Genomic DNA, 13,741 nt, shown 5'->3' with positions numbered 1-13,741 from the left:
ACACGTGGCATGTCGTCATTCGTTTAAAATCTGATGGAAATCTATCCTCAAAGATTGTGAACCGATTATGACACGTGGCGCGACGTGATTGGTTAATAATCTTATCAGAAATCCATATTATAATTATTTATTTTGTATTATTTAATAATACTTAGGATAATGACACGTGGCGCACCGACAACGATTAAAAATCTTATCCGATATTACATTTAAAATTATTTTGTATTAATTTTATAAATAAAAAAAATACTAATATTTTATTGCCTATTGCCAGGGCTATAGAAGTGTAACGGTGGAGATGCAAAATCTATTGCCAGGGCTACTTACTGTTCATTAAGGGCAATTACTGTTCATTAGGTGGATTGAATAGTGAATTGCCAGGGGGGAGGGCTCCAACGCTGGAGTTGCTCTAATAGATAAAAGCCAGAGCCCCACTTTGGGTCACGTCTTTGACAAAAAATAATAGGAAAAAATTGCCCCTTAATCAAAAAAATTCAAAAAGAATTCAATATAATATATCAAATAAAACATGGATAATTTGGTAATTTGATCATTATAAAATATAATATAAATTTAAGTCGGAAGAGAGAAAAGAATAAAAAATTGGAAGGATGAGTGAAAGTTGATGGTGCCCATATGAAGGGGAAAGAAAAATATAATAAAAAATAAGAAAAATCATGAATGTTGTGTTTAAAATATTTGAAAAGGCGTGTAATGTCGATTATAAAAAAAATATTTTTCGAACGCGGATAATAATGTGATTAAATAAGTTGTCAAATGATTGTTGTTTTTCTTTTAACAAACGATATTATCTACAATAAGGAAAATAAGGTGGACTTAGCCTCACAATAGGCTAGCAATAATGTGATTCAATCAGTTGTTTATTAAATATTATTTTCTTTATAAAAAAGGTATTTTGCACGCTGATATTAATGTGATTAAATTAATTGTCAAATGATTGTTTTTTTTTAACAAATGATATTATCTACAATAAGGAGCTTAGCTTCACAATGTGCTAGCAATAATGTGATTCAATCAATTGTTTATTAAATATTATTTTCTCTATTTTTAATGTAAATTCTATAGAAACTGATTTTATTACGTGAATTCAGCTGCTTTAATTGGTTTATGAGGGGTTTCTTCTAGCATGATCTAAAATTATTCATTTACTTCAAATATTTGAATTTTTTTTGTCAATTTACGCATATAAATATATTTAAAACATGTAAGTCGTGCGTAACACACTGTGATTCAAAAAATGTTTGCTGCACGCGCTCTAGTAATTAGAACCAGATAAGGAAAACTAATGATAAGGGCTTGAAAACTTTGAGTTTTAACGATAAAGACAAAATAAAGGGTAAAGTGAATAGTACCAGGATTGACTTTTTAGTGTAAAAATGTGGTTTTTCGTTAAAGTGAACAGTACCAGAAGTCTTTCGTTAAAGTTCCCAACTATATATGTAAATTGTTCCAAGGGTGAACATTATTACTTTATTGTATATATCCAAGGGCGAACATTATTAATTGCAGATACATATCCAATTTGGAAAGGGATACTAATCCACCAAATCAATGGATCTGTGCCATTGAAATTTGATCTAACGGCTACAAAAAGGAGTCTACTTTAAAAGTTATAATAACTTCAACCGTTGGATCAAATTTTAATGGTACGGATCCACTGATTTGGTGAATTAGGAGGAAGAAATCCGGAGATAATCCCTTTTCCATCCAATTTTATGATTAAGTGTTTGTTCTTGGCTTTTGTTTTGGTTTCATTTGTACCCGTTAATTTATTTTTGCGATGTTGTTCCTGATTGTAGTGCTCATCACAATTTTGTGCCGGATACTTTCTATCTATATGTTTTTACACAAAATATTTAGAACGATGAACTTGTCCTCTGTTTGCACTTGGATTGTTTGATGCAATAGCTGGGGTAGGTACTTTTTTTTTTTTTTTGGTATACACATTTAGTTGATCTATATCTTATGTTTAGAATTAGATAAGAAAAAAGCTTCAATCAATGGGTACATTTTGCTGCTTTTAGAATACATATTTTTTTCTTATATTTTCACCCATAATGTCCACGAAATTCTTTAGGGTACGTTTTGGTACTTTTGGGGTACAAATTTTGTTCTTATGTTTTCACTTATAATTTCCACGAAGTTCTTCAATAAATACATTTTGCTAAATGAGAAAGTTTTTTTATAAAAAAAAAAAAAAAAGGGCAATGTGAAAATGGTTACATCTTGTAATTTAGAAATGTTTTTAAAATTGAAATTATGAAATAATTTTACTAAATAAATTCCTAAAAAAGGGGAAACTGATTAATGAATGAGTGTGTAATAACCCTAAAAATTAGGCAGAATTGCAAAACTTACCTAAAGGGCCGGGGACCTCAATCATAATAAAGTATTCAGGTTTTAGTCAAACAAAACTAGTGGTGAGGGATGGCAACCTAATATTACAGTTGAAAAATAAAGTAAATATTAACAGAAGGATAATAAGGATCAAAGAGGAAACAATTAGCCAGGCAGGCAGGCTATACAGGTTGACTTCTCGCATCAGCAAAAAAAATCAGGGAATTAAGAGGCGGAGGTTGCCAAATTATATCCGTCCGACTCCAAAAGCGAGAGAGAGAGAGAGAGAGAGAGAGAGAGAGAGAGAGAGAGAGAAGAGAGCATGAGCAAATTATCGGTAGATGAAGCAGCTGGAAATTATGTTAGCGGGAATATGATGAAATTACTATCATCATCATCATCATCATCATCGTCGTCGTCATCACCATCATCCAACGGTGGAAACGGATCATCAGGTAGCAGTAATCGAGCGTTGGTGGCGAAGAAGTTTCTAAAGGTGACGTTGCTGTTTGCGGCAGCCACTGTGTGTTGCTTTGGCTTCTACAATTCTGTCTACACTTCCGGATTTCTGCTCAGATCCTCTTATGACTACGCTTTGTCTGCCACCAGAACCGTAACTTCTCATCAGGCCAGGACTCTCTTTCTCTCTCGCATGTTCTATTTTGTGTTCATCCCAAGGCTTGTTATTTTAGTCATAATTAAGCCGGCATAATCCAACAGCAACATGTTTTTTTTTTTTATATTAGTTTTCCTAAAAAACGATCAATTACACATAAAATATCAAAGTGGTAGTAATTACTTGTAGACTCGGGAGCAAATTAAGTAAAACAATATATTCTTGTTGTATGCTAGCTAGCTAATCCGAAATCAATATATACATAATTATGAAGGATTTGGCACTCAGATAATTATGTTTATCGATACATGTTCCATAACCTTCCTTCATTGCCAAGAGAGAGAAAGAAAAAAGGACTTTTTGTTTTAATATCATTACCTTTCTCTCTACGTAACACATCCATGCCAATTTTTAATCTGGATTTTACTCATATTTTATAAGTAGCTCTATTTGTATATACTACTCTTTTTTTTATCCTGTAATTGTTGATGCCACATGACTCAAAAAAGGGTTAATGCTTTTACACACGGAGTGGTTGACCTTGTCGTGTGGCACCCTTTACTCCCCTCAGGGTCGGGGCCCAATGAAAAATCTTGGGTCAAGTTGCTGTACCACCGGGCATGTCCGACCGTTCTCACATACTTATGAAAATCTCTATAATTTTATCTCGTCACCCAACCTCACACTGATCTCATATGTGTGAGTTTCTCTGTAAGGATAACCCTATCGAACAATCCCTAGGGCCTGGGGTTGTGGTTATGCAATGCTATTACATGGATCAGTTAATTGATTTGATCTTGATGATGCAGACCAAAGTAGAAGATCCATTGGACACAGTTCTCAGAAATGCATCCATGAAGAACAAAACCGTTATCGTAACTACTCTAAATGATGCATGGGCAGAACCCAATTCAATATTCGATTCCTTTTTAGAGAGTTTCGAGATCGGAAGTAACACAAAATGGCTGCTCAAGCATTTGGTGGTCATATGCTTGGACAAAAAAGCATATGCGCGTTGCTTGGCATCACACCCTCATTGCTACCAACTCTACACTCAAGGTGCCAATTTCACCAGCGAAGCTGCTTTCATGTCTTTAAAGTACCTGGACATGATGTGGAGACGAATCCAATTTTTGTCTTCTATTCTCGACAGAGGCTACAATTTTGTCTTTACAGTAACTCCCTTGATCTAATACTCATAATTTTCCATTGTCTCTCACCTACCAATTTACCTATCTATATATCCAAATGTCACTTGCTTTTTTTCTTTCCAAAATTGGATGCACAGGACACTGATATAATGTGGCTACGGAATCCATTCCCACGATTCTATCCAGATGCAGATTTTCAAATTGCATGCGATTACTTCCTCGGTGATTCTTATAGCATGAAGAACTTTCCCAATGGAGGGTTTACTTATGTAAAATCAAACAATCGCACGATTCAATTTTATAAGTTTTGGTACTTCTCAAGAAAGGCGTATCCAAAGATGCATGACCAAGACGTTCTCAATGAGATCAAATTTGATCCCTTCCTCACCCAAATTGGATTGAAAATGAGGTTCTTGGATACACTATACTTTGGTGGCTTCTGCCAGGCGAGTAAGGACTTTAACCAAGTTTGCACAATGCATGCCAATTGTTGTGTTGGCCTCGAAAACAAAGTCAATGATCTTAAAATTTTGCTTCAAGTTTGGAGAAAGTACATGTCCTTACCTCCTAATGTAACTGCCACACCACAGCTTTCATGGACTGTTCCACAAAATTGCAGGTATACATATTATATTTTATCGATTGTATTCAATTGTGACTTTTCTTATTATATTTAGGAAACTGATTTTCACCTTTTTTTAACTTCTAAGAAATTCATGTTTAATCCTAGTCATGAGTTTTTTATCCCGACATTTTCTATATCTTTTTCCGCATTGGTGCAGTCGTATCGTAGTGGGTTCCCGGCCATCTTATGGTTCCTATCCGATGTGATGAAATTGAGGGAAAATAATTTTTTATTGTTCTTTAAACATTTTCTTCAAGAACTATGCGGTTTGTTGTATTTTTTGTTTGTTTCTTTTAGAAGTATACGATTTGTCGTTTAATATTGAACCTTTTTCCTTCGACTTTGTTATTGGCTTGAAGCACTTCCTTCCAACGCCTTGAAAAGCACTCGTGACAGGAAGAGAAGGGAAAGGAAATTGCACAAAATTCTTACAATCTGTAGAGCTTTTGCAAGATTTAGTTACAGGTAAATCGTATAGCATATGTGTACATACATGTATTTAATTAAATTGGCCTCGAATACATCTAATATACAAGATTAGTCGGAAAACATTTCTACCATATTGCATTGTTTATGACGCGCGTTCCAAATAGAATATACGTAGTAATTGAAACTTGATTTCAGAAGCATGGATCTGACGTTTTGTATTTTATGTTGTTATTTCAGGTAGAAGGACAACGGAAATGGCACATTGGTGATCAATTATCATGTCATCTTAATACAAAATTGATTAATACGAAACTTACTCAGTTTGCACTACTCTTTGATTTCCAGTTCTATATATAATGGAAACACAATGATAGGCAACTCCTTCCTCCCATAGCCATGCATGAGCACCAAGGCCACACAAGTAAACATATCATAAACATTATAAAAATTGAATAGAAAAAAATCAGAGGTATTTGGTAACCATTTAGTTTTTTCTTTTTAATTTATTTTTTTAGTTCTCACTTTTTATGTTAATGATAGAGATAAAATAAGAGGGACAAAGAAGAATGAATGAATGATGGTGGGAAAGACATAGAAGAAATTTATAACAAAAAACACACAAAATAAAAACCAACAAAATTGATAACCAAAAACCATTTAAGTTATCACTTTCAAAATGTTGTTTTCAGTTATTATTCTTTATTTCTTTCCCTCTCTTTTTTATCACCATTTTTCATCAATTCATTTCCTCATAAACTCCTCATAATCTCAAGCACAAACAGTAAAACCAAACCTAAAAACAAATTGCCACTACCAAAATGGGACTTGCGTAATGCCTACTTCAACTTCGAACCTGCAACTTGAAATGTAAAAAAAAATCAGAGTTCCTCTGTGTGTGTGTGTGTGTGTGTGTGTATCCGAAAGTCCAATGCCGCAATAATCTACCAATTCAATCCCGGAATTCGACGCTATAATATATACAATTGTGCGTAATGACTACTACTCTGGTTTGCTTTCCTGCTTTTCGCAGCAAGCTAACACATGTTTCTTGATTTAGAAAAATCTCTCTAAGATCTATACATATAAATTAAGTACAATACTTTATATATAGCCAAGTCTAACGCAGTTTGGCATATTACAGCCCAATATTCAAGAAGAAAAAGGGTGTAAGTTGAAAAAGCATCAAGAATGAGAAACTCGGCGATTCTTGATACTACTGGGAAGAGGATTAATGTACGGACGACACTGGTGTTTATGGCGGCAGCAGCCGTCGCCGGTTGCTTTATTGTCTACAATTTTGTGTATCCTACAGGAGTTCGTTATGATGGATTGGCACCACACCTCCCCTCCTGCAAAACCACAACCCCTCCACTTCAGCAGGCGAGTACACTCTAGTCTTCTTAATTCATTAGTTATGTCTCACTAATTAATCCCTTTCACTTTCTACTCCACAAATATATTAATTATTTTAGCATGTAAGTATGTAAGTACATATATATAACATGCATGCATGGTTATCGGTGCATGCAGGGCAACCAACTGGAGGATATGGATCCATTAGATAAAGTTCTGAAAAATGCATGCATGAAGAACAAAACGGTTATAATAACTACGTTAAATGATGCATGGGCAGAACCCAATTCAATATTTGATCTCTTTCTTGAGAGCTTTAACATTGGAAGTAACACGAAATGGCTGCTCAAGCATTTGCTAGTCATCTGCGTGGACCAAACAGCATATTCTCGTTGCTTAGCATCACACCCTCATTGTTACCTACTTTACACTCAAGGTGCCAACTTTACCGGAGAGGTATTTTATCTGACTCCCGATTACTTACAGATGATGTGGAGAAGAACCCAGATTTTGTCTTCCATTCTCGATAAAGGCTACAACTTTGTCTTTACGGTATGTATATTAAATACACATGTCACTCTCCTTTCTTAGTCCTTAAATTCTTCCAATTTTTCCTTCCTTCCTTTTCCATGTATGAACTACTTAGTGAAATTGATGAACAGGATACCGATATAATGTGGCTTCGAGATCCATTCCCATACTTCTATCCAGATGCAGATTTTCAAATTGCAACAGATAAATTTCTAGGAGATTCTTATAGTTTTAAAAATCCTCCAAACTGTGGATTTGTCAATGTAAAATCCAATGATCGGACTATTGGGTTTTACAAATTTTGGTATCTCTCCAAAAACACGTATCCAAAGACGAATGAGCAAGATGTTCTTAATAGGATAAAGTTTGATCCTTTCATTGCGAAGATTGGATTGAAAGTGAGATTCTTGGATACAAAATACTTTAGTGGATTCTGTGATCCAAGTAAGGATGTTAACCAAGTTTGCACAATGCATGCTAATTGTTGTATTGGTCTTGAAAACAAAGTCAACGACCTTAAAGCTTTGCTGCAAGTTTGGAAAAAATACATGTCGTCGCCTCGTAACGTCACTGGCACATCACAAGCTTTATGGACCGTCCCACAAAAATATTGCAGGTATATTTTATCCATCAGTTATGAATCTTCTTCTGTTAAGCCTATTTCTAATTTCATATTTATCTTTCGAAGTTGCAGTCCCATTTCTAATTTCATTTGGAACTTAATTATACGGACTGTTGCTTTATATATATATATTGACCCTTTGACTATCTAATTGACTTGAAGCACTTCCTTCGAACGCTGGAAGCATAATAAACGGAGAAGGGAGTGAAACTATAACAAGATTATTCCAATCTGTGGAGCTTTCGAAACATTTACTTACAGGTAAATCTTATACAATGTTACGTTATCAAATATCTTTGAAACTTAATTTGAGAACCATGGATGCATACATGAATCTGACGTGTATAGTTCTACTTTATCATGTATGTCGTTACTTCAGGTAGAAGAAAAAAGAGGGTTAAGTTCAACAATGGAAATTGCTCCTTGGCGATCAAATATATGTCATCTTGCTCATGATTATTACAAAATTTATTTTGCAGCTGTTTTTGTTTTGCAATGGTATCAGAAGTGAATTAGTGAAAATGAATATGCCCTCCATTTATGAATTATGACAACGGGAATAAACGAAAAGCCATAAGTGTGAGATTTATAATGTGTAATTTGTATGTATTATGTAAGATACACAAACACCTTTGCGTAATGTCTATTTCAACTCCAAATAGTAAGCAACTTTGAAATGTACAAATCAGAAGGGATAGATATGTAATCTAAAATTTCAATTCTATTTATTCACATATCTCATCGCTAACATGTGCAGAAGCGTAGTTTAGGTTACTAAATTAATAGATTAGTAACACCGTTGCAATATATGACTTTCACACAACTTTTTTCCTCATACTTTACTAAGAGCAATCCTTAAACAGGTGGAGTTGTACTATTACAAATCTTAAACGGATGAGATCACAAGAATGGAAAAATCCATTGTCCTAGAGTCGTTGATGGCTTTCTGCCAAGCAATCGAATATCTATACTAATACTAGAAAGGAGTAACTCCGCCGACCCATGATAATGGACCTCCGAAGGCTTGGTGAAGGTAGGGTTTTTCTACCATGATTGGAAGCATCGACTCTATGCATTGGCAATAGAAAAATTGCAAAAGTTCTTGGCAATAAGATTACAAAAATAGAAAAGTTACAAAAAATATCATTTTGGAGGTGATGACTTCATTTGATAAAATATAAAGTTGTTTTCAAAGGAGAACGCACTAGGAGGTTTGGAGGGTTAGTCGACGCTCCAAACTTAGGTGAAAATTCATGGATAACTTGGGTATTGTCCATTTGAAGGTTGGAGTTGGCCTTCATACATGTCCTCCGAAAGTTTGATAAAATAACTCAAAGAAGAGTTGCTCTTCTTATTATTTCTTTTTAAAATATTACCTGACCAAAATGATGCACTATAATCTTTAAAAAGAGAAGATTCGCACTTGCAGGCTGTAGCTAGCAGCAAACCCTAGTCCCCAAACTCACTTCCAAATTTTCAATTCCAATTCTCAATTTCCATCCCACCAAACTCAATTCCTAACGCCCAAACTCCTACCATCCCACTCCAGCGATCATTTCGACAACCACCTAAAATTCATCTTTCAAATTTCAAAGTAAGTTTTTCATTGCTAATTCAAATTAAATTTCTTTTATGAATAATTAGATTTGAATATTGTGAAAAGTTCATTCCGTAACCGAACAATTAGATTTAAATTTCTTTAGTTCTACTGATTGCTATTGTTTCAATGGAGGGAGCCTTTTCTACTATGAATATTGTGGAAAGTCCATTGTGCAATCGAATGAGAAATCAATGGTTGAGTGATAGCATAGTGATTTATATTGAGAGCAATGTTCTTTCTTCCATTGATAATGAAGCTATATGGTGTTTTCAAAATATGAAACTGCGTCGTGGACAATTGTAGCTTGTATTGTTATTCGTTTTATAAGTTATAAATGATGGAACTATGATTTAAATTTTAAGGTTATTATATGTCTAATAAATGTTTGTGGACTTTTACACGTGACTCTTTGAATAATTTTTTCTGAATCCACCACTTGTTTTCACTTTCAAAATTTTGTTTTCATTAATCCTTTTTTCTTTCTTATATATAAACATCAACAGTGAAACCAAACTAAAAAGTAAAAACAAATTGACACTATCAAAATGGGACTTGCGTAATGCCTACTTCGACTTCGAACCAGCAACCTGAAATGTACAAGTTAGAGTTCCTATCGGGAAATCAATTAAGCCGCAATTGTCTACATATTAAATCTCGCACTTTCGACGCAACCCGCTAAAACCAAAACTCGTTGCTTCAGTCTTGGTTACATTTCGCAGCTGTCGCCGGTTGCTTTACTGTCTACAATTGTGTGTATCCTCCGGGATCTCGTTCGTTATGATGCCTTGGCAGTGGCACCACACCTCCCGTTCTGCAGACCCACAACTTCCTCCCAGCAGGTGAGTACAGTAGTCCGCTTAATTAATTACTATTTAGTTATCTATCACTGATTCATCCCTTTTACTCTGTACTCCACAAACAAATTAGTTACGTTAGTACGTAAGTACGTGGGTACATATAACACATGCATGCATGGTTATCGGTGCATGCAGGCCAACCAGCTAGAGGATATGGATCCATTGGATAAAGCTCTGAAATACATGCATGAAGAACAAAACGGGTATAATAACTACGTTGAATGATGCATGGGCAGAACCCAATTCAATATTTGATCTGTTTCTGGAGAGTTTTGAGATCGTAAGTAACACGAAATGGATGATTATTGCTTAAGCATTTGGTAGTCATCTGCTTGGACGAAAAAGCATATGCTTGCCTAGCGTCGCACCCTCATAATTACCGACTCAACACTCAAGGTGCCAACTTTACTCGCGAGGCAGTTTTTATGTCTTCCAACTACTTACAGATAACTCGGAGAAAAATCCAGTTTTAATCTTTTATTCTCGAGAAAGGCTACAGCTTGTCTTTACGGTACGTAATTTTCCTTCCAATTTTTGTTTACTTTTCCAAATTAAAATTCGAAAATTAAAAAAAGCTAGTATGGTGATTTGTTTTAATTGTTGTTAGATTTTGCTGCATGCATTGCATATCGGAATGCACAGGATAATGATATAATGTGGATTTGAGATGCATTTTTACAATTCTTTCCAAATGTAGATATTCAATTTTCATGTGATTACTTCATAGGTGATCCTTATGCTGTAAATATTTTTCCCAACACGGGACTTTTCTATGTAAAATCCAATGATCGAACTGTCCTATTCTATAAGTTTTGGTCTCCAGAAATACGTATCCAAAAAAACCGCAAACAAGATGTACTTAATGAGATAAATCTGATCTCTTTGTTGCTCAGATTGGATTGAAAATGAGGGTTTCTGATACACTATACTTTGGTGGCTTCTGTCAACCAGATGGGTTTTAATCAAGTTTGCACGATGCATGCTGATTGTTGTATTGGTCTCGAAAACAAAGTCAATGATCATAAAATTTTGCTGCAAGTTTGGAGAAAATACATGTCATTGCCTCGTAACCTAAATGGTACAGCACATGCTTCATGGACTGTTCCAGACAACCTCAGGTATATTTTATTGATCACTTATGACTCTTTTATTTCATTTTTAAGCATGCAACTTTTTGTTTCGTTCCTCTTTAATTAACAGAATTTAATGATTCTTATTCAAATGTGTAACTTAAATATGCACTGAAAATATTAGTGCTCAAGATCCTAACATTGTAAAAATAGCATGCGTAGGGATGGTTTTGGGCATCCCTTCCTTAAAATTTGGTTCTTAGGACAAGTTGGACCGATGCATATGTCATACAAAACGTGGCTGCATCTGATCCGTTGGGTTTGTGATGGGCCGCCTGGGTTGTATTTTGTTTGGGCCTGACCTAGTGCGACTTGAAAAATAAAGGCTATACGATATTTACAGGAGGAGAAGGCGGTGGTGGAATTTTTGATTGGGGATTGCGTTCCGGAGAGTTTTGAGAGAGAAAGAGTTGGGGAAAACAGAATCCAAATCAAAATTTACAAGGGTTAGGGGAAATATGTCGGATCCATTCGAGAGAGCGAAAGGAGGCAGATTGACCTTCAAAGATGGAACTCTTGCCACTCGCAGCAAAGCCATCGACAAGAAGAAGAAGAAAAAGAAGAAACAGCAGCTTCAGGAGCAGCATATGAACCCTAACGACGATCCCCAAGTGGTGGCTGAGGACGGAAGCGCCGAAGCAGCAGCAGCAGCAGTAGAAGGAACTGGAGGAGGAACAGAGACGTACACCATCGACGCAGCGAAGCGGATGAAGTATGAGCAGCTGTTCCCGGTTGAGGCCAAGAAGTTCGGCTACGATCCCAAATCCGTTGAACGGAAGTCCGTCGAGGACGTTCTTGACGACCGCGTCAAGAAGAAAGCCGACCGCTACTGCAAATAACTATCAGTTCTATTTTACACATGTCCGATTCCTCTTCCTTGTTCTTCTTCAATCTTTCAGGTCCGTCCCCTTCTTTTTCTCTGTACAAATTAATCGAAATGTGTTTCTTTGTTGTTCTTAATTTGTTGGGTGTCACTTGAATTATTGTAACACTAAATCGTAATGTGCATCCGTTTTGTTCCGAAGTTGTTGTGTGTCACTTCAATTACTTTGAATTTGAATTGAATAATCACTTTCTTATCATGATATTAGTTGTCACGATACTAGTTATTACGATTACGATTGTGTACACTGAAACAAACTATTCCGATTGCATCATGAAGTTTCTACAGAGCCCCCTTCTGAGTTGTGCAGATTTGGCACTTGAATAAATAACCATTTTTCTGTTTGGTGTTCATGACTTGAATACCATGTCTGGTATCTTTTTTGTATAATAGAGTTGCCATGATATGAATGTGTGTTCACAGTTACAAACACATTGTGAGGCCTATAATTTTGTCATTTCCTCCTTCCATTTTTTCTGCTCAGAGGTCTCGTCTATTGACCCTTTTGCTTTGTTGTTACGGCTTTAGAATCATTATCAATCACGCCCCACCACAACTCTTTTCTATTTTCTACACACAGTATGATATAAAAGTTTAGCATCTAGTATGAGCAGAACCTGATTAAGAGTTAAGAGTTGCACTGCTAGGCTTGTCAAAAAGGTCTATATGTTACCTGACCTGTTTTAGGAGTTATCCTACATCATGATCATCTTGCATCCTATTCATTCGATCAAATGCTATGCAGCTTACTAGCCAGGTGAAGTGGCCTGATTTTCGTTGTACTGCTTTATGGTGCATTGTTTGCTTTTGTTCGTGTTGCAAGTTTTTGTGTGGCTCGAACCCTCTCTTTGTTGCCTTCCGGATGAGTGTGGCATGGCTTGCATGAGCACGTATAAATTGTTTCCTTACGGTATAATATGCTAAGCTGCAAATTTTTTCTGTCATTGTTATCAGCCAGTCTAACATATTTTGTTTAATTCATGGCAGGAACGGCATGGTGGAGTTGTTGCATTTGCACGAGCCTTTGATTAGAGACTGTCATTGATTAAACTCACTTTGTTCTGTATACTGAAGTTTTAATTCATATATTGCTCTATGCTTATTGTACCCTTTAGTATGTTTTAGGGCCCTATGTTTTATTAGCGGGATAAGCTGCATCCAGTATGTAAAACAGTGTTTTATTAGCGGGATAAGCTGCATCCAGTTTGTAAAACAGGAACCGAGCATTTGTGCTCTATTTTATGTATCCGTATCTGATCGGGTGTTTTTACTTTTCACTGTCATAATTTACATTCAAATAAACAGTTGAACACTAACAATGAGCCATTCATGGCAGATCTTGGGCATCTGGACATGTAATGTTGCGCTCCAGTGTTGACATGACAACATTTAGGGAACAAAAAAATTATAAATATGCGACCAACTAGCTTCGAATTATTGTTGTGGCTAGATGATTCAGTTCCTCGTTTCTGCTACATTCACTGCTGCTGCTTTTTTCCTGTAGCAGAAGAGATGGGCCGATGTAGATTCCGGAGACCGAAGGCTGCAAGCTAACCTTCGATGACCACTGACACCAAACATGCCTT

At 35.7% G+C, this 13,741-nt stretch overlaps 2 protein-coding genes and 2 pseudogenes across 2 annotated transcripts; all 4 read left to right on the top strand.

Annotated features, from left to right (window-relative positions):
- Positions 1–2,455: 2,455 nt before the first annotated feature.
- Positions 2,456–5,509, top strand: LOC125478865 (uncharacterized protein At4g15970-like). The gene is made up of 5 exons (XM_048587571.1): positions 2,456–2,986; positions 3,784–4,149; positions 4,263–4,744; positions 5,110–5,215; positions 5,417–5,509. The coding sequence occupies exons 1-4, from the start codon at positions 2,681–2,683 to the stop codon at positions 5,141–5,143; spliced, it is 1,188 nt and encodes a 395-aa protein (XP_048443528.1). The 5' UTR covers positions 2,456–2,680; the 3' UTR covers positions 5,144–5,215; positions 5,417–5,509.
- Positions 5,510–5,655: 146 nt separating this feature from the next.
- LOC125478956 lies at positions 5,656–8,068 on the top strand (annotated as a pseudogene).
- Positions 8,069–9,976: 1,908 nt separating this feature from the next.
- LOC125478955 lies at positions 9,977–11,349 on the top strand (annotated as a pseudogene).
- A 264-nt stretch (positions 11,350–11,613) lies between these two features.
- LOC125478970 lies at positions 11,614–13,432 on the top strand. Its single transcript, XM_048587903.1, has 2 exons — positions 11,614–12,171; positions 13,143–13,432. The coding sequence occupies exon 1, from the start codon at positions 11,731–11,733 to the stop codon at positions 12,109–12,111; it is 381 nt and encodes a 126-aa protein (XP_048443860.1). The 5' UTR covers positions 11,614–11,730; the 3' UTR covers positions 12,112–12,171; positions 13,143–13,432.
- The last annotated feature ends 309 nt before the right edge of the window (positions 13,433–13,741 follow it).

The sequence above is a fragment of a genome, unplaced genomic scaffold (assembly GCF_019419815.1).
Source record: "Pyrus x bretschneideri cultivar Hongxiangsu unplaced genomic scaffold, Pyrus_bretschneideri_v1 Contig27, whole genome shotgun sequence".
Classification (NCBI taxonomy): domain Eukaryota; kingdom Viridiplantae; phylum Streptophyta; class Magnoliopsida; order Rosales; family Rosaceae; genus Pyrus; species Pyrus x bretschneideri.
This window is presented reverse-complemented; position numbering and strand designations above follow the sequence as displayed.